Below are 21762 nucleotides of genomic sequence, written 5' to 3' on the forward strand. Positions count from 1 at the left end.
ACCAACTAAGCTACTGTGCAGTGCTGTGTCTAACATTGTTTTTATTTAAGATGATTTTATTTTGGTCAAATAAACATCCCAACACAGAAATAGTAAAGGCTTACTGCAATCTTTAAATTTAAGTTTTTTCATTCAAATATATTGTACTTATATATTCTACCCACATTTAATAGATACCCTGTTGAAGTAGTGCAAAAGGCTTTATAATAAATGTTACAGTGGTGTTATCTCTCACTGAAATATTTAGAAAAGTACAGCAAATGGTAACTAGTTGCCATAACAAAAGCTTTGTTGGTCATACCATCACAAATGTGGACTTGCAGTTTTGGTGAGCCCTACTAGGACTTTTACTTGAACCCTATGCTTTAAACAGATGAGTCTAATAAAGTCTGGCTGTAGAAAAGCAACTCCTGGCCACTCTTAAGCCATTAAATGATGGACAAAGATGTGGACTTGTGTTAGAATAGTCAAATGTACCCCTCTCTTTATCCTTCTTAAATGAAGATGAAGAATAACTGCTGACCTTTTGGTCAGCAGTTATTCTTTGTAAAAATAGTTATTAGCAATATAGAACTAACGATTTTTGGAACTGATGATTTTGTTGAAAGTAGATAGATAGATAGACATGGAAGTGGAGGTAGAGTCTGATCACCTGTAAGCTCTTCGTTCCCTGCTACTTCACACACACACACACACGCGCGCGCGCGCACACACACACATCATGGCTCAGTAATATGCCCCACACCTTCCTCCTTCTCTGCGTGGACTGCTCGGGGAATTAGCCGCCCTGTTCGCGCGCAATAAGCCAGTGGTTGCGAGAGCGCGCGCGGATTGTCCACCATCTCAACGCTTCGGGCGGTGTCATGTCTTAACATTTATCCCCCCCAACAAACAACTGTTTTCGCGTGGATACTGGTGAGTTTTCTGTTTACTTTCCTTTGCGTTTAAAATTTCCCCTTGCATCTTTTGGAGTTTATACGTCCTATGGTGCTCTGGCAGTGTCATCTTACACATAATTTTCTTTAATGTGACAAATCTTTACTTAGTCAGAGGGATAAATAAAACTAATCCAGGGTTTATAATGTTTACTAAATGCTGCCTCCAAAGCGGTGTAACGGAGTGCTAACGGTGTTTTTTTTTCTTTCTATCCAGCCATGTGTGCGTACAACTGTTGCTTTTAATTAATCACATAGCCTGATAAGCAGTGCGAAACGTCTATCTTGGGATTAATTAGCCAAGGTGGAAATTATGTAATGTGGAGCGTAGGGCTAACTGTTGTTTTGTCAACCTTCTCAAAAACCTAATCTAAAAGTGAATGTTTCTATCAAACTCTACATAAATGTTTTAGTATGATTGCTATAGCATAATGCAATTATATATATTAATATATTTTAAATAGAATGTGTAATCTGCTTTGAATTGGCGATGCAGTTCATGTTTGTCTGTGTGAGGGTGCAGTCCAGCCTCTGTGATTGCGCTGACTGCAGGCTTACAAGCTTTTAAGCCTCGCATTGAGGCGCACACGCAGTGGCGCACTCTTCTCGGTGTCTTCTCCAAAATGAACAGGGGGCAGAATAAAATTTGCACAAAAAAAAAAAAACTTAACGCAATGTGAACATTTTAAACACTCAAAAGCCAAAATAAGAAATATTAGAAGTGTTAAAAAAAAAAAGGTCAGGAGGACCGCAGCAGGGGCAGAGCATTAATTTATGGGCGCCTCAAATTTTTTTATTTTGGGTCCCACATCCAGCTAAAACTATCACACATTTTAGAATCAATGTGAAGTTTAACATTTAATGAAAAAAAAAAAAAATCAAAAACAAAGGAAGGACAAGTACTCAGACCAGTGTTCATGTAAACATCTACAACTTGCATGAATTGTGACTGAGACAGTTGTGCAGCTGAGACAAAAGCATCAGCAATTACCAAGTTAGCACTAACATAGGTCTTTGTTAACAAATCTCACCTTTTAAGAAAAATTTCCTTGGGGTGTAAACCTAAAAGGAGTATACAATCTGAAAAAAAAGTACATTTAGCATGACACATTTTTTCTTAAGAATTTAATGTGACATGATGATGACATGATCTGATAACATCATCAGTGTTATCAGTCCTAGAAGCAATAAGAGCATCAATGACTGAAAGAATATATAAAGCAACAGAACGCAAAACAGCATTCTATAAAAATAGCATAAATTACTTAAATAAACAATAGAACAGTATTAATACAAAACTGCAGTTCACAAAGATACTGCATGCCAAATTATTAGAAGTAAATAAATTAAAGAACAAAATTAAAACTTAAACAAAGCAAAAAATGTTGATACTTTGCCAAAAAATACCCACCAGTCCCATGTTTCTACTGGAAGCTAAAGCAATCATATCCACAGCCTCCTTTGGACTCCTTGTGGAAAATGAATGAATGCATGATCTTCTCCCACCTAAGAGTTTGAATGCTAACATTGGGTCTCAACAACACAAGTTGAAACAGACCGAATCACAAGCAGTCAAGTTTAAAACCCCTACTGCAGCCATCTCAGTGTGCTGAGGTGTAAAGGGTTGAGTGTGAAGGGATAAATAATCTTCACTTGCATCTTGGCACTGCGCTTCCTAATGCTTGGTTAACTGAGATTATGAGGTAAGTTGGTCCACATGTGTAGAAGGATTGACAGGTAAAGCAGTGTGCTTACTGTCAACATGCAGTTTGGTTGATTGTTGTTGTGTTTACATGTCTCACAGCTTTCCCTGGTTTCTCAAAAGGACGGACGGATTATGTTCAGGCCTGGCCTGGGACCATTATGTGTGTGGATTACTGAGTATTTTCAGATTGTAGCCTCTTCTCACCATCATTTATTTTAAGTAAGTGTCTTTGCAGAATTCATCATTTTTGACTGAAAATTCTACCTTTGAGTTTGTGGAATTTCTTTGTTTCAGTTCCAACACACCTACGGACAACACGTATTTGTGTTAACATTGTTTAAAAAAAAATCACTTCACCGTTAAAAGACGTTTAAAATAATCTCATTTTGTGATGTGAAATATGCAAAGTCACTGTGTTAAGGCGAGTCTTTAGAGATACACCGATCAGATTTTTTACTGATCAATACCGATTTTGACATAACCATTTTTCCCCCTAAACAATTAAAGATATAAAAGAGAAAATAAATGTGTTGCATGTTATTTGATAGGCCTTGCGCTTTCGAGCTCAACAAAAACAAATTACTTACAAGATAGTCCCCGTTAATGCACCAAAGCAAGTAGCCATAACCCTTAATTGATATCCCCAAAAAGATTGAAAACAGTTAATTATATTTTGACGAATCTCTTATAGAGTGAAAATGGTTGGAGTTCTTTGTTTTGATACAATGATAAACAGGAGTATAGAAATACATATTTTTCAGTGCTTTACCAATTAGAGCTTATCAACAAAAAATGGCTCATTGATTGGTTCATTCCTTCCAGTCTTATTAATACATCACACTCTATTTAGATCATCTTGCTAAAAGCTTTTTTAAGACCTTTCTCAGTTGCGCCATGTGATTAGACTGCAAAATTCTTTAAATAATTGATAAAAGAAAATATATTGAATTTCTACTCTAAATTAGAATACACTGTCATTCAAACACTAAGATATGTCTAGTGTTACAGTAAGTCAGATCTTGAAAATCATTTGAGAAACTGTGAATTTCAGTCGTTTTTGTGCGCCATGTTGAACCATGCTTAATGGTTTCTTTTGGTAGAACCAAATCTAGGGATTTCCATCTGCTTCTCATAGTCTAATGCTTAAGAATTTCTGAGCGTATGTTATTCTTTGCAGAATGAGCCCACTGACCAAATTACCCCAGCAGATTGAAGCTGTGCTGTCTGGGTTTTACTCTGCTGCACTGCTTAATCTGACTCTACGGCTTCCAATTAGTGAAAGACATGGACAGGACAGATTAAATTTGCTTTAGTTTTTATGGCTGCCTAAATACACTGCCACTGTGTATTGTGTCATAAAACCTTCAATGGTCATTTTTGAGAGGTCATTTTTGTTCTACAATGTTCTTGCTTTCTATTGTTTGTTTTTTTCCAGAAATAAATGAAACCCAATACCCTTATCATCACTGAAACAAGCTGTTAACCAAGAACATATCTTCATAAATCCCAAACCAGAATGAAAAAGATCCAAAAAAGTGCTCTATATTGAGTAGCTACATAGCTCTTGTTTATTATTTCAAATATTGGTTTAGGTATGCTTAATTTGAATGTTTCTAGTAGGCTAGTGTAGATGGTGCAGTATCTACACTGTCGACACTGGACGGTGTAGAAAAGACTGATACCCTTTTGAAGACTGATTCCCTTTTTTGGGGCTTAAAATTCTACTTAAAAGGAATTTAGATCAGGTCATTCTTACAAGATTATCCAAAAGAAGAGATCCTCTTCAAGACTATAAAATCTTCCAAGTTATTCTCTTGGAAAATGCACTTATCTGAGAGAATTTGTGAGCAGAAGACTCGTTCTTTTTAAGGACACTTGTTATTGCACAGGCGAAGACCCTCAGTTGAGAGGGATGGTAACTTAAATGTTCCCCTCACAACCAGACACATTTCAGCAGCTCTGGACATCCTGAAGCTTTATATTTCCGCTGAAGGATGTGTAGAACACATCTACAACAGTTTAACCTTGTCATGGCTCTACTATGTCCAGATAACATGTTTTTCTCCCCCGAGAATGACGTTTCCATTTGGTGTTCCTTTGCAATGTGTAAATGGACAGGTCTGTGGTATGTAAGGATCAGTGGCTTTCAAATTAGATTTTTTGTTTGTTCTTCCTGTCCCTTTATTAGTAGTGCTACTTTATGGTTATTGGACTTCAGTCAGTGTCATTAAGGGGCTTAATTTGGGTTGAGGCCACCTGTGTTTTCATGATTCAAAGACAGAAAGCATTTTTGCTATTGCCTTTGGGAGGGTCATAAGATGTTGAGGGCCTGACAGAAAGTGAAATGAATATGTAAATTCAGATTTTTACTATAAGCATTATTATTGTTGTTTTGAAGTGGCCCAACTCTGAACTGAATCTGACAGAGAACTTGTGGGGGAGCTTAAGATTAAGGTGTTTGCAAGGAGGACTTCCAACCTAATAGACTTCAAGCTCATCTCCAAAAGTAAAAATATGGCCATAAAAACATTTTTCAGCAATAATAAAAGGCGTGGACAGTTTTAATACCGCTAAAGACTCTTTAAAGGTCAAAGAAAAACAAAAAGCTTTTTCTTTTCAGAGGGATGAAACGGAAAAGGGCATACATCCTTCACCAAAGCAATGAGTGAGTCATCATCTTTTCACTCAGCAAAGCTTGTGTCACTGGCGCGATCTCTGTCTGGGTTTGGACTTGATGCTGCCAATGGAGGACCTGTCAACCTCCCTGTCAGCAGCGAGCCCTCGCCACCGGTAAGATTACTGCTGAGGATAAGTCTTTAACAGATTGTCTTTCCTTTTAAAAAATGATTTCACTTTTTTTTTTTTTTTCCTATTTCTAGGTTACATGCTTTAGTAATCATAACGTAAATATGTGCTTGTTTGTTTGTTAGGAGTCTGGCATTGATCTTGGACCTGGACTTTTTTTTGCTGACGGCAAGAGAAAAGTGGACTACGTACTTTGTTACAAATACAAAAAGAGGCGTAGCTCTAAGCCCAGACTGTCCATTTCTTCCAATGGAAATTTGCCAATAATTCTACCGATTCGACTGGAAACAGAAGCAGAATCTGGGGAGGCAGGTGGAGCAGCAGGGGATGCGGAAGACTCGAAGCTTACTGAGGAGGAGAAAGCTCTGATGAGGGAGGAGTTTGAAGCGGGTCTGCTGGAGGCTGGACTACAGATTGAACGTGACAAAGAAGTAGGTAACCAACACATCCTTACACCGATAACAGACCATCTTGGTGCATATTGTTTTCTTGTATTTTCCAGCAAGTTTATGTGAATGCATTTTTCCTCTGTGTCGCAATGTCTGAAGGAAAGTTTGTGATTTATGTGTCAGTCTCTGCACACCATTTGCTTATGCGTTAAATCAGCTGCTGTTTTGGTTGCAGATTAAAAACACTGTAAGCAACTTGAGCCACGGGCTGGATTACAAGACCTACTTAGAGAGTGATTCACTATTGAGAAGTGCATTTGCTGGACGAAAGTTACATTTGAGGGTTTCTTTAGGACATTTTGCCCTCAACAGATGTCTTATGTTTTTTGCTCTTAGTGTTCTCTCTGATCAAGACAATTTTATTTGTTATAGGAAAAAGCTATCTAAACCTGTCCTTTGTGAAAATAGTGTATATTTTGATGTCTGGGTTCTTAACTAAGCCATCTCAATTCCTTCATTATTTTCTGGCCACTCTGTTTTAGATTTGCTGCTGCAATTGACTTTTAGCTTGAAAAGTTAGACAAGTGGCCTCTTCTTTGACCTTAATATACTATTTTTTTTATTTATTTATTTTTTAAATAGCAGAGCTTGTTATTGTCAGGTATCTTAACTTTGGATTCAGGTGTCCAAAGAATGATCTTCAAGAAGTCTTGTAGTTATCTCAACTGCAAATTTGCAGACATATGTATACATTCTACCTGAGCTCCATAAAGTTTGCAATTGATATATACAAGTTTTGTTATTTCTTTGAGCATTACTGGATTTGACCTTGGGACAAATTTGTGGGAACAAATTTGTTCCCACAAATTTGTACCCACAAATTTAGCTAGTCTTTGCACTACTTTTCAGTAGTGCAAAGATTAGCAGCTGTTCTCAATGTTTTGTCACTTGTGAATAATCTATCTTACTGAGAAAGATTGACTTCAAATTGTTTTCCTGATTAATGGAAAGATACAATCCACTCTTTCAGGTTATTCTTGATGTTTCTCCGCCTTGGCATTGTAATTTACTCCAGATCAGCAAACTGTCAAAACATCAGATTTGTTATGACTTGACAAAAGCAATGTTTTTTTGGGACTGAATTAAGTTTGTTATGGGTTAACATGGCTTTTCACATTTGTTTTTACCCCATTTTCATGTGCGTCTTAATGTGTAGAAGTTAAATGGCATCAGCTTCATTCGACTGCACATCCCATGGTCAATTCTCAGTCGTGAGGCAGAGTTACAGAAGATCAAAGTAGCTGTGAAAAAGGTAAGTCTGTTTTCCTCTGCTAATGGTGAAAATATCAGGTTTATTCAGCACTTTTTGGCCATTTGCAGAGCCTCACTTTGAGGAAGAGTTATGTAGACTGATAAGCCACCATACTTTGACTACTGCGAGGAAAAAGGAGCAACACTTTGCAGCTTGCAAAAATGTAATTATTCTGATAAAGACAGTATTCTGACTTGGAAAAGTATAATCTGTCCCACTGGATAAATATTCAATCAGAATTTAAAATGCAACTTCATAACAACTGGAATATATTAGCCAACAATTCTGGCAGCCTAAAGAGTCCTTCGCGATATAAAGACACTGCTATATAATTGGGCAAAATATCAGGCACTGTAGTTGGAAACAAAAATGTATATGTTAATAATGTTACAGCTAATCAGTATCAACTTATATGAAATCCAGTTGATTGGCAGTGATCAAAGTTTTTCCATTTGCTTCTTTTGAGCAGAAATGTGAATTGCGGAAAAGGACAGGCATTGCTGGAATGTGGGATACTGTCATCTCTCAACTAAACAGACCATTTCAGCCTGATGTCCCTGACAACGACATCCACAAAGACTCGCAGTCACATGTCAATTTCAAAACTCTCAAACACTCATTCATCAGAGATAAGCTCCACCTGTGAGTACATGTTCAAGCTCTTCACATGGCTTAATGTGTCTTACATGTGATTTGATATAACTATGCTGGTTTAGACAACATGCTAACATCAAAATCTCTGAAAGGTCATTTGCTTTCTCTGCTACAATGTCCACAATTTCCAAATGCCAAATCTAAGTTAAATACATATTTCTACTTTAACCGATAGCTGATGTTTGTAATGTCATTTCCTGCAGGTATGACATCAAGTCAACAGCAACTTTATTTGATAACGCAACACGGAGCAGAATAGTGAGTCTATGAGATGATTCCTCTCAACTGTCGTCTGTTAAGAGTATTTTGTAGAACTACATAATATCAGTTTTATGTAATAGTCTTTACTTTCCTGGAATGAAGAGTTTACTTTCCAGGAACTTATCAAGAACTTTGCCTGTATTTACAAGGCATTTGTCCAGGTCTGTTTTCATACTTACTTGTTACTTATCCAGAACCTACAAGGTACTATCACGAACTGGGATTTAGACTGCTTTTTTCTTTTGACGTAACTTTCCTGGAACCTTTAAGGAACATATAAGGTACTTTCTTAATATTCATGTAATACAGTAAGTTTAATATAATATTCATGGGACTTACTGTATCAGGAACCTTTCATAAAACAACAAGGTACTATTATGAAATTGACCATGTACTTAACTGAACTTTTCTGAAGTTGCCAAGTTCTTTCTGGACTTTTTGGGGACAATTTTGTAATTAACATTTCCACAACTTGCCAGCTACTTTCATGGAATTTACAAGATATTTTCTGTAACTTTCATGGGTCTTATCAAGTACTTTACAGAAATTGGATCAGTTCCTTGCAAGTTCCACAAGGGTTTCAGAAAGCAAATTAGTTATCAGAAACTAACAAAATTCCATAAAAGTTTCTATGAAAGTTCCGTGAAAGTAATCGAAAATATTCTACAAGATTTATTTTAGCAATAATCAGTTAAGTAGCTGAATGTTAAATTAAAGTGCTGGTAAGTATTTGGCAAGTTCCATGAAAGAACCTGGTGATCTTTGGAAATTATCTGGTAAGTTTCATGAGGTTAACCAGTAAGCCGCAACACAGTGTCCGCTAAGTCAAGGAAAAGTCAGTGGAAAGTAACCTCTAAGTTCTAGGAAATTTTTTATTTATTTTAAATAGGTAACTAATGCTATGTTTTCTTCTAGGTTGCTGAGATCATTTCACGCACTACCTGCACACGCACTTGCCAAACCACAGGTGAGTGGATTTTATTGGCCATAAACCAGCAACAAAACAGGCTCTATTGTGTCAGACTGTGTCAAGATATGCATCAAGTGCAGGCACGCTAAAACAATTTTTAGAAATGTTATACGTTTTCCTTGTTTATTCCCAGTGGTCTCAAAACAGATTTTGTGTTCCTCTGTTTTTGTGTCATAAGGCATCAGCTCATTACTGGCTCGAGGTGTTTACATTTCTGCTTTCCCTCTGCATGATGTAAGTAAAACTGAAACCTGAATTAAGCAACTTTTATTTGTTTTGTTTTTTTCCACATGAAGCTGTTTCTCAGCAAATGTTACCTCTATTTTAATGTTAATTACAAAAACAGTGGACCAATTGGGCATGGGGATCACAACAGCCTGTAAATAGCTAAAATCCACATAAACGTGTGGATTTTAGCTATTTGACAGCCTGTTTTAGTAGTTTAAACACCTAATTTACCTTTGTGTGCATTAATACACACAAATAAACAGCCTTAGAAAGTTAGAAGCTGCAGAAGCTAATGTCTACAGTCTTTCCTTATTTCCATTCTTGGGGTACAGTCAATCAGCAGCATGGAAAATGAATGGTGCTCCTGGATTGGCTGTGTTGGCAACCAATAGCATGTGAAGTAGCATTGTGATTAGGTATTTCAGCTACCCAAACTGCATTTGCTTTTAAATATTTTTTTAAAAATCCACAAATAATTTGGAGTTATAGGTGTATGATATATTGTGAATAAGCAGAGGCCTACTATGGTGTATTTAATGATCAACAAACTTTGCTACATTATATGCATGAGATAAAACTGTAGTCCTGCTTTTCTTTAGGGCCCATTCACACGGAGAGGAAGAAAAGATCAACGAAATGAAAGACAGGTGTGTAACAGGGGTAATAGTGGTATTTTCCTTCCTTAAAATGTCTGCAGATAACTGGTAGATTATATTTTTTAGACCTAGTCAAGATAAAAATAGTGTCACTCTTTTAATCCATTACAATAGGGTACTAAGAGACAATCATTAGCTTTTTGTTTTTTTAACTGCGCCTAATACCAGACCTAAATGAGTACATTAACCCTGTATGATAAATGTCTTTGTTGTTTAGCTGCTTCATGAAGAGTGGGCCAACTATGGAGTCATGTTCAAATATCAACCTGTTGACCTGATCAGGTGACAAGATCTTTTAGCAAACTATGATTTATTTTCAGCAATTAGTTGTGATTGCTGTTTGCAGAATGCTTGTGATGAAATACAGTTACAGTATTACAGCAATCGTATATTTTTTAAATGTCCCTGATTATTACTGTATATTAAGAAGATGATTTAAGTCTTAATGACAAACAAATTACACCTCATGATAGGCTCAGTTACATTCCAGTGAAGATATTAGTAGATTTATATTTAATACATTTTAAGTTTATTTATTGTTTGAGGATGGCTGTAAGAATGATTTGTAGCTTTTCCTATCAACATAAGTTGGATCCTGCTGATGAATCCTGATGAAGGCAGCTCATTTATCTTCTGATTTATCTTTTGTCTCCATGTTTACAGGAAGTACTTTGGAGAGCAAATTGGGTTATATTTTGCCTGGCTGGGTGTTTATACTCAGCTTCTCATTCCACCCTCTGTGCTGGGTATCATTGTCTTCCTGTATGGCATACTTACCGTAGATACCAATGTGCCAAGGTAGGCAAACACTTATCTATGCTCATCAAAACTAATCAGTCTAATCAGAGAGAGAGAGAAGTAACACACTTTTCTATGTGTTTCTACTCATATTTCAGTCAGGAGACATGTGATGACAACCTGAACATCACAATGTGTCCACTGTGTGATGCCGTGTGTGATTACTGGCGTCTGAGTTCAGTATGCTCATTGGCCCGAGCCTCATACCTGTTCGACAATGGAGCTACTGTTCTCTTTGCTATCTTCATGTCCCTTTGGGGTAACTATATACACCAACTATACACTTCACTCTGAATGTTTTAAAAAAGCAGCACACATTTTAACTAGCAAAACAAAGACAGGAAGACTCCCACACTTTCAATCCATTGTTTGGCTAAGTTTACAAAAGAGACTAGATCGAGAATAATTTTTACAGCTCATTATTTGAAAAGCATCCAGGACAGAAAATACCTGCTTCCTTTAGTTTTATGTTGGCTGGAAACCAGAGAGAAGGTGTTAAGAGGATAATCTAATTACTCTTCACCACTGCATAGACGCACAGTGTGAAACACTGCTGTAGTGTACATACACTGCTCTGGAAAAAACGAAGAGACCACTGCACTGGACCCATGGTTATTCCACCAAATATTGATTTCTGAACTCTTCCTGAGTTAAAAGATTAGTATTGTTGTTTCTAAATGAATGTGAATTTGTTTTCTTTGCATTATCTGAGGTCTGAAAGCAGTGCATCTTTTACGTTATTTTGACCATTTCTCATGTTCTGCAAATAAATACAAAATTTTGACAGATCACATTTAACATTAGCACTACAAATATAACATTCAGAGTCCTTGGTCTTTTTCACCTTTTTTACCATTGCATCCACAAACTTTAAAACATTTTTTGGGATTTCATGGGATAGACACAAAAAGAAGAATAGATTAGGTCAATCCTGAAAGAAAACTGAGACAGGAAAAGAGGTACACTTCTGGCATGATTTAGAGCAAACCAAGTTCATGTATTGGAGTGGCCCAGGCAAAGTCTAGGCACTCTGTCTATGTGAGAATCTGTGGTAAGACTTGAAATTTGCTGTTTATAGAAGCTCTCCATCCAGTATAATTGGAAAAGAGGAGCTGGAGAAAATGTTTTGTCTCTGGATGTGCAAAGCTGGTAGAGACACAATAGATTAGACATGATAGACACCTTATAATAGAATGTTTGTAGTTTTTATATCAGTGAACGGTGGTTCTAGAGTATTGACTACTGGAGTAAAGAAACAGAACATGCAACACTTCTCAAATATTCATTTGTAAAATAAAATAAATAAAACTACATGTTCATTTTCCATCCATGGCCATGCTTTACCTTGTGTTGTACTATCATAAAATCGTAATAAATGATGTTTGTGGTTGTGACATGACAAAATGTAATATTGTCATGTTATAAGGTATAATATACCTTATAAATGATATAAAAATAGCATGTCTTAAAGTAAGAAACTGTAGTTTCTATTGAGGTTTTAAGTTTTATTCACTTAGTTTTGTTTGCTTGTTTCTTATCTTAACTTAAGAGAATAATTTGTCTTCTAATGCTTTTTGAAAACACCATTCCAGTGAGATGTTTTTAAGCTTCACGTTCTGTTTGCTTGATGTAAATGACAAAATTATCAGATTTATTTTTGTCTTTTTCTAAAAATTATTCTATGTGCATATTATGCTGCAGCTGCATGTTTTCTTGAGCACTGGAAAAGGAGACAGATGTGTCTGAAACATTCGTGGGACCTTACAAGCTTGGAGCATGAAGAGGTAATGAAGTTGGCTCAAGAAAACCATTGGTGGACACATATGTACACATAAAAGATTTTTATTTATATATTTATTGTGTCACTTAAGAATTAATTATCATGTTTCTGCACTCGAGTTTGTAAAAGAGGAAGCCAGGAATGCCTACAGAGATCATTTTATGGCCCAAGCCATGCACAAAAGGAATACTGGTTTTCCTGGAAGCCTCTCATTAGCACTTGACCTTTAAGTTCCTCTAACAAACCAAAATGCTTGCTGCCAGACAGTTACCCAGTGAAGCACAGTAATGGGATTGGTCCTGGCCTTTAAGGACAGTTGGTGGATGAAATGACACAGCAAGGTCGCGGCACAAACAATCACAAACTAACGCCACTGTTCTCTCTGTTTCATGTGTCTCCTGATGCCTGAAGGAGCGAGTTCAGGTAGGAAACTTTGTATTAGAAAGTTTTGAAAAAATAGAACAGAATAGATTTTAGAAAAACAAGACAAAATACAAGATAATCACTGTAAATGTGGATAAACAGAAAATAAAACTACAGTATATGCACGTGTTACGGAAAGTGGCAAAACAGTGTGTGCCAAAATGTAAATCCCCAAGATACGGTGGTTGTGTTTTAAAGTGCATGTTTTTGGATGTGTGCTGCAGGATGAACTGAGACCTGAATATGAAGAAGCTCTTCAGGAGAAGAAAGCTAAATTGAAAGCACAAGCTAAAAAGAAGGTGAGTCTACATGTAAATGTTCAGATCTCTGTTCAGTTTTTAACTCGTTTAAGGCAAATTTTGTTTAACATAGAATTTTTTTATATCCTCTGTCAGTTGACTCAAGCTGGAGAAGGTGTGGATGGAGAAACCGACCAAATGTTGTCCTCCCAGGTACCATTGAACTGTACATTTAATAGTCGGACCCTTTTCATGAAGCACATACATAAATTACCTATTTATATTAATATTGCTCAACTGTGAAATGTAGCTTTTGTTATTGAGACAAACAGTACTGTTTGTTTACATTGTTAGTGTAAAAATAAAGTTACTGTGAACTAATTCTGCTTGCATGACATTATGTTTGTACATAATGAACTTCCCTTTCTGCACTGTGTGTGGTTGGGTCCAAAGAAGATTAGCTGCCTGAGATTAGCCCAGATTACTGACAGAGACATAAAGAGGAGGAGGGAGTGGAGGAAGGGGAGGAGATTTCTGTCCTTTCAGATGGCAAACATGCACCCTCCCCACTGTTAACATTGTGTGTGCGTCTGTGCAGAACAAACAACCCATCACAGACTGTGATGCAATGTGAAGGATGTGTCTGAAAAAAATTGTTTTTCTGTGCATCCACGTAACATGTACCTTTGCCTTGACAGCCAGAGCCCGAGTCCTTGGACATTGAGGATCACCTGTCAGGTTATGTCATCAATGTGTCCACCTTGCTGCTGCTGGTACTGCACTCAGACTCTCTTCATGTTCTCACTTTTCCATTTGCCATCTGTCTCTTTGTCGATCCTCTAGTTAATCTTTTGATTAACAGAAGGATGAGGTGGATTAACAGACAGAGGTTATTGCTCTATGGTTATTTTTCATGACGTTGCAGGTAGCTCACAGAATTCGGTTGTTTTATTTTTCTCAGTTCTGTCAATCTCTATTGGTTTGTCTGCATAACATTTTAGATTTCTCCACATTCATCCATACATAGGGTCTTTCACGGCTAGGTCAGCCAATATTAGTTTCCAAGGAACTGTCCTTTCTTAACATCTTTAAATTTGTTTAACCTATATTTTACTGAGATACAAAAATATCAAGATTAAAACAAATTTTTTAAGGGACTCCTAGCCAAGAGCCAGCAATAAATACACTGTACGCTAGTGATAGACAATATTTTTTTAACTTTCCCTGGGACTTTGCTTTAGTGTAATTTTATTGCACTAAAGCGAAACAGATCTAAACAGATCTTTAAATAATATTGGCTTTTATTGGCTAAAATATGCTCCTCATCTCATTGGATTAACCAATGGCATTTTCCACTAATAATCAGTGGAGTCATTTACTTTTTTGATTCTCTCAACAAAAAAAAAAAACAACAACAACTTCTTTGACAGATTACAAGAAAGCCTGGCTCCTTGGAAGGAAACTTTGAAGAAGCTGAATTTTGCCTATAACTTTTGCGCAACACAGAATAAACAAGTTCAAATGCTCTAAAACTGTAGTTCCATTCTCCTTTTGAATCTGTATTATTTAAGCTTTGTATTTTGTTTTGTTTCTTTGTTAGATTTTTGTCACCTTCTCTGCAGTGTTTGGAGTAGTAGTTTATCGCATCTGCATGTTAAGTGTGTGGTCCATGAACCCTGATCCGGAAGCCAAGGCCAGTGTGAGGATGACAGTCACCACCACAGGCATCATCCTCAACATGCTGGTTGTTCTGGTATTGGAAGAGGTCTATGGCGCAATCGCTGTGTGGCTGACTGAGCTTGGTAATGTGTTTAATGCTGTTATAGAGTAACCACTAATCAAGGATGGTTAATAATTCACAATGGTTTTCCGATGGGGCATTTGTTTAAAAGGAGACAGATGAGAGGAATGAGTCAAACACTAATTGTGTAGCAATTAGTCAGCATATTTCAACAGTTTTAGGAAATTTAGTGTAATAGTTATGCTTTATACGTTTATTACACAATTAGTGTTGATGGTAGTGTTGATATGTTGCTAATTGTTTTGTCCAATTTCCAACAGAACTTCCAAAGACAGAGGAAGAGTTTGAAGAGAGGTTAATCTTTAAGTCTTTCTTTCTGAAATCCATGAACGCCTTTGCCCCTATTTTCTATGTTGCCTTCTTCAAGGGCAGGTGTGTTTCACTTTTTTTCCCCCACAATTACCTGCTTTAGACCTTAAGTCATATTCAACTAACCTGGTCCTGTCGTCATACAGGTTTGCTGGGCGGCCCGGTGATTATGTTTACGTGTTTGGAGACTATAGAATGGAGGAGGTAGGCATAACTTTGCAAGTAGCTGATTTAGGATTTCTGGAGACAAATATTGGCACATTCTCACAAAACAGGAATTCTGTTGTAAAGTAACAGTAAAACCCAAAACAGTGATGAAACATGCTTGGCATAAATTTTAAAAAGTTTTCATTTTATAAATGTAACTTTTTCTGTTTAGAAAACTATAACTTTTAAATATTGTTTGAAAATTACAAGAAAATTGAATTGAATTTGTAAACTTTAGGTACAAAACATAACACAAGGTTATTTTGGGCTTTAATCTATTGTGTATCTGCTGTGTAATGATGTACAAACATTTGCAAATTTAATAAAATTACACTTAAGGTTTAAACAATCCTGATGAATGTATTTGTTCTCTGCAGTGCGCTCCTCCAGGTTGCCTAATCGAGCTGTGCATCCAGCTCAGCATGATTATGCTGGGAAAACAGCTCATTCAAAACAATGTCTTTGAGATTCTTATCCCGTACGTATACACCGGTGTCTTCTCATACCATATTTAGTTTTGTAACAGCTTTGTAACAAAGCTGTTACAAAGCTAACCAGAGGTTAAATTAAAACACAGTTCACAAGATATTTAAAATATTTCTGAGTGCTGTGTTAAGCTTGTCTTGGTTCACCTTGTTTTCCTATAACATCCTGTAGACATTTCAGAACCTACGAGTTCAGTTGTAGTTCTGAAAAAAAAAAGTTCATATTCCGCTAAAATTAAGTAATCAACAATTTAGGGCCTCTGTTATCAAAACTTTGGGTCACACAGCCTATTTATAATTCTTCTTGTTAAATTCCTTTGTTTTAACAAGTATAACATTTTAAATAATTTGCATTATGTTTTCATTTACACCTTAGGCTTCCTGACTATTGTGAAAAATTCCTTTTTTAACTTTAATCTAGTCTTTGTCCTTTTTATCCTCTCTTTGTTAGTAAAATGAAAAAGATGTACCGGACAATACAAGAAGAAAAAGGAAAGAAAAGAGCGGCAGAGAATGAGGAGAATGAAACAGAAGAGATAAGACCAAAACAACAGTTTGACAAAGATTTTGCTCTTGAACCATTTGAGGGTGTTAGTCCAGAGTACATGGAGATGAGTGAGTATAATTTAGTCTCTTTTCAAGTCTTTTATGCACTGATTCTCCCAAAATCACAGCAGCACAATGTAATTTTTAATCATGCATACTTGTGTCTCAATACTTCACACAGTTATCCAGTACGGATTTGTCTCTCTATTTGTGGCTTCCTTCCCACTGGCTCCTGCATTTGCTTTGCTCAACAACGTCATTGAGATTCGGCTGGATGCTGCAAAATTCGTCACCGAGATCCGGCGACCCGATGCAGTCAGGTGTAAAGACATAGGTACAGAATCACTTTTACATCAGGACCTATCTTCTTTCAGTCTCTGTAAATGTGTAGAAATAACATGTAGTACATTGCATTCACTTCATTTTTCTTTCTTTTTTTCATGCTGAACTTACGCATCTTTTTCATACCACAAAAACCCACTGCAATCATACACACTCACATGAACGGGCACTCTTCCCTTTCCCTGTCTGTCTCTTTAAATTCATGCTATCCCCAGGGATTTGGTACAACATTCTGTGTGGAATCAGCAAGTTCTCTGTCATTACCAATGTAAGTCTGCATGTGTCTGTCCTGACTCTCTGTCTGTAACCCATCATCAGTGGTTTATTTTACATGTTTATTTACATGCATTTGTAGGATGAAAACTACACTTTAAACCAAGCTCTCTAATATATGGCAGATTTTGAAAAAAAAAAAAAAGGAATAATACATGTCCTTTCTTTAAAGAAATGAAAATGTAGATGTTTTCCTTGTTGTAGATTTTAGTTGATAATAGTATGTCTCGAGCAAAATTCAGTTTCTTGCTTATTCTGATCGCCGTTCAAACACCGTAAGATGGCATCTGCCAGAACAAAAACAACCTCAAACTTGTTCATTTGGACTAGAGTGCACTATGTAACATGCTAAAAGATGGAAGACAGTATTTTCTGACTTATTTTCATCTGGATAGTCTTGATGTCCTCCAACATTAAAGACCTGACAAGCAGATCACAGTGGAGATATTTCCTAAATAGCACATTGGACAAGACTTCACCATGAACTAGGGAGCTTTTTCCTTCGTTGGAAAAAAGGACTCTTCAGGTAGATTCTGTGTGTTGGCTGTGTGGAGATTTTACATCCCTCAGTGCTCTTAACTGAGGGCTTTCATAGGTGGTTATTATATGACATCTCTCAAAGCCCAAAACTGAATTGGTATTGGATTCCTCATTTGAAAAAAAAGATAAAATAATAATTCAGATCATCATGTTTCAGTCATAACTACAGCATGTCAAACCTTTTCTCCGTGTTTATCTTTAAAGGCATTCGTCATCTCCTTCACATCAGAGTTCGTTCCAAGAATGGTCTACCAGTACATGTACAGTGGAAACGGCACCATGAGTGGCTACACAGAGCACTCGCTGTCCTACTTTAATGTCAGCAACTTTCCTCCTGGCACAGCACCAACCACCGCACTCATCACCGGTGTCTCCATGTGCAGGTCAGAGTCATTCTCCTAACCTTGACCTAACTCGATCTTCCTTTTAATCTCATAGCCAGAAGCTTAAAGCTTCCTTTGGTGCAAAATTTGGCAAGGATTTCAGGATCATGCTGAGAGCAAAGCACTATTACCAGAATATATTTGCATTTAGGTGCAGTGAGCTAAGATTCTTGTTTACTCCATTTTTCTCCATTAGATACAAGGACTACAGAGATCCACCATGGGCATCGGATGCGTACACTTTCTCCAAACAATACTGGTCCGTCCTCGCTGCTCGACTGGCTTTTGTAATATTCTTCCAGGTATCAAAAAATATTTTTGTTAAATGGTTATTTTAGTTTCTTATTTAATACCAGACGTCTGAGGTCATTGCCTTTTAAATTTATGATTTCATTGCCTTTTATTTGATATAGGGTTTTCTTAGGTGCCGGTCAGATTATTTAATAATTATGTCTTTTAACAAGACTCCAAAAAAAACTATTTTCTTGTTGTCTTTCTATTTATTCTTACATTTACTGTTAGTTTGAGATTGATGGAATCAAGTGTTTAAGTATCTTTAGCAGCAAGGCCAAACTAAAGTCTGGGGAGTGATCCTACTATATTGGCAGACTTCCTTTGGGAGATTCTTTGTCTTCTTGGCAGGGATATTCCAGCTTAACCAGGTTGGAATGAGAATGTCAGTCATTTCAAGGTACCAACAAAAATGCTCAAATGGTTTCAGACCCCAGACCTAACTGGGTCAATCTAGGGCTTTGACTTTTTTTTTTTTCATAAAGCTTCTATTTTGTTTTCCTAGCTGTATGCCTCTAACTCTTTTATTACTGTGCTTGATTTGAGCGATTGCTTCAAAGTAATGTTGTGAAATTCCTGCATTTCTCCAGACAAACTCTTTTGAATTGTGCCCAAGTGGGTAATGGCTCAGTCTTTGGTCGGTTAGAACAGATCACACCTGAGGATTAAGCCAGTTTAGATCTAAGCTTAATTCAACTGCCTTCTGGCAAATTCCCAGCATGTGCATTGGATGAAACTTGGCTCCTATCTGACAATTCTACAGTAATGGTGTTTGCGCAAGATTTTCCTGGCCCTGAATTTTATTGTTTAACTCTCAGTGACCAATTAATCAAAAGATTAGGAATGGGATGAAGAAAATTAATGCAGTGCTTATCACTGCATTATGACACTAGAACAATTCCAATCTTGTGCAATGTTACACTTGTTCAAAATGCAATTTCCTGGAATTTCACTTCATAAATCAACACAAACACATGTATAATTGAGAACAGGAATAAAATATGTGGTTTTTGTTTTGTTCTTTTACAAATAAAAATCTGAAAATTGTAACATGTATTTTCTATTCAGCACATTCCCCCAAGAGTATAGATTGTAGAACCAACTTTTGCTGCCAATTCACTTGTTAGTCTTTAGAAATATGTCTCTATTGGCTTTGCAGACTGCAAGACTAAGTTTTTTGCCATTTCTCCTAAGCAAAAACAATCAAAATCAGATTAGATGAGGAACCTTTCTATCTCTTTTCTAATCCTCTCTCAGATTATGAATTGGATACAAGTCTGCACTTTGCTTGAGTTTATCACACAAGCATGACAAAAACAAAAGAAAAACTGCTTGGTTTCTTCTTTTTTTCCCTTAAAGAACCTTGCCATGTTCCTCAGTATGCTGGTGGCTTGGATGATCCCAGATGTCCCACGGTCACTGCGGGAACAGCTGAAAAAAGAGAACATGGCATTGATGGAGTTCTTGCTTGGACAAGACCAAGAAGCATGTGCCAAAACTCTATCCCAAAAATCCTCAAGCCCTTGCTTTCCTGCCAACATAGACATTGTAGTGGAAGAGGCACCAGAGGAGGAGGATGTGTGCCAAGTGGGGGAGAAAGAGGAAGAAGTGAGGGTTGAGATCAGTCTGGATGAACCTAATAGGTTTGATACCAACCCAGAGGTATATAAATCATTTGAAGAGGCTGAAACTAACATGGAAGATGAGCCAAAAGGTGAAGAGTGTGAGGAAATTGATAAGGTGAAAGGTAAAGAAAAGGAAGAAAGTAGAAAAGTGAGGGAAGAGGATGAAGGAGAAAAGGAAGACAGCAGAAAGAGTAATGAAGGTCAAGTTTATGAAGCAGAGGCAACTGAGGGGGAAAACTTTACTGTGGATCTGGACTCTTTCATGAGTGAGCTGGGCCTGTTGGGTAAGAGGATAAAACTCTATTGTTACTTATGATTTACACGATGCTTTTTATGATGTGTTTTGATCTGTTTCTTGTTTTCTATTCGTCTAGATGAAGAGCCTTCATCAAGCATGGTTGAGAAAAAGGAGCTTCCCCGTTCAGAATCCAAGCAAAGTCAACGGAAGGACGGGAAACCTGCGTCCCATCCCTCATCCCAAAGAGGCTCATCCCAGAGTCTGAGAGGCTCCAGGCCAGACATTACAAAATCAAATGTTGAAACTCGGATGTTGACTCTAATTGCTCCACCCCCCAGAGAGCCAGACACAAGGGTAAAATCCCGCTGCTCCACCCTTCCTTCCCGCTACAGAGGGGCTGAGGCCTGCTACAGCCTGCCCCGGCCCAGCCAATCCACCAGCCTCACAAAGCTCCAGCAGCAGCCCTTGCTCACTCCCCTGGTTCCTCTGGGCTCCATTTCCCCGAAACCATCCTCTCCTTTGCACAGCCCCGTGTCCCTGTCATCTCCACAGTCACCGTTGACCCAACAGCCCCAAGCCTCAAGTGAACTTTTCATGCTGAAAGGCCCTCCACGTCAGCTGCCACGTTCCAGGGGCAAAACCCGCTGCTCCACTCTGCCTCCGCGGCAGAGAGCGCCCGGTCCCGAGGAGGCGACCTCAGGACCGAGTCATTCCTCCAGCTGTGCGAAGCTTGGAGACCGCATTCCACCATCACCCAGTGAACTGAAGCGCAATAACACTCCAGTATAGGGAGACCAAGGAGTGGAAGCTGTAGGCTGCAGAGGGAACGGATCAGTGATCAGCCTCTTCTGCTTGTGCCTGAGGCTGCATCCTTCCTGCTGCCCTTCTCACCTACATACACCTGGGCTCTAAAGAGAGAGCCTCCAGGTCAAATGGACATCCTTTATATCCTTGTAACTTCACACGTAATACTATTTATATCAATTTTTTTATATCAAGTGTTTTTAGATCTGAAGAGGTCAGAGAAAAGTTCTTCAGAAACTCTTTTTTTATGCCATGAAAAATAAAGACTCAAGTTGTTCTATTTCTATTTTACTTAATTTTTGAAAGTTGTTTAATTTTAATCACATGCATATCTCATAAGGCGCTGTGGTGTTATTTGCATTTATTTTTTATTGTGATTGTTTTACACACATGCAACAATGTTACTGTATAGATCGGTGGACAGTGACACCTAGAAACAAGAGCTCTGCTTGTAGTGTTTTTGTTTATTTTCAGAGATTTTGATATTTAAAAGATGTGAAATTCTAATAAAACAACCACATATTTTTGATGTTTGTTCTTGATTTTGTTCTGTCTTTGACATTGCTTATTCTGTTCTGCACAAAAGGGGCTGTTTTGTTTGAAACAATATAACTCTTAAAAAAGAGCTTAAAACATACATTTAGCAGTTGTTTATTTCGGTATCCATCTTATTAAATTAGATGTTACGACATTTATTGTAAGGTTTCGATTCAAAAACTAAAACTCATATCACACAAATTCATTACTCAGCGTGATTTATTTC

The 21762-nt window shown here is 37.3% G+C and overlaps 1 protein-coding gene across 1 annotated transcript; it reads left to right on the plus strand.

Annotated features, from left to right (window-relative positions):
- Window positions 1-578: 578 nt before the first annotated feature.
- On the plus strand, window positions 579-21528 carry ano2a (anoctamin 2a). The gene is made up of 29 exons (XM_008412394.3): window positions 579-915; window positions 2740-2859; window positions 5261-5430; window positions 5571-5876; window positions 7051-7146; window positions 7616-7788; window positions 8004-8058; window positions 8977-9028; window positions 9210-9265; window positions 9859-9906; window positions 10133-10197; window positions 10579-10713; window positions 10812-10972; window positions 12415-12497; window positions 12905-12916; window positions 13141-13215; window positions 13312-13368; window positions 13854-13928; window positions 14756-14957; window positions 15217-15328; window positions 15412-15469; window positions 15850-15950; window positions 16409-16572; window positions 16685-16837; window positions 17061-17113; window positions 17863-18041; window positions 18238-18343; window positions 19692-20241; window positions 20332-21528. The coding sequence occupies exons 3-29, from the start codon at window positions 5302-5304 to the stop codon at window positions 20982-20984; spliced, it is 3909 nt and encodes a 1302-aa protein (XP_008410616.2). The 5' UTR covers window positions 579-915; window positions 2740-2859; window positions 5261-5301; the 3' UTR covers window positions 20985-21528.
- The last annotated feature ends 234 nt before the right edge of the window (window positions 21529-21762 follow it).

This window comes from Poecilia reticulata, chromosome 6 (genome assembly GCF_904066995.2).
Source record: "Poecilia reticulata chromosome 6, P_reticulata-male-v2, whole genome shotgun sequence".
Lineage (NCBI taxonomy): Eukaryota > Metazoa > Chordata > Actinopteri > Cyprinodontiformes > Poeciliidae > Poecilia > Poecilia reticulata.

Coding starts and splice junctions, on each gene's coding strand:
- ano2a (XM_008412394.3), top strand. CDS start 5,302: ATGAGTGAGTCATCATCTTTTCACTCAGCAAAGCTTGTGTCACTGGCG. Junction 13,216..13,311: donor AAGCACAAGCTAAAAAGAAG/GTGAGTCTACAT, acceptor ATCCTCTGTCAG/TTGACTCAAGCTGGAGAAGG. Junction 13,929..14,755: donor TGTCCACCTTGCTGCTGCTG/GTACTGCACTCA, acceptor TTTCTTTGTTAG/ATTTTTGTCACCTTCTCTGC.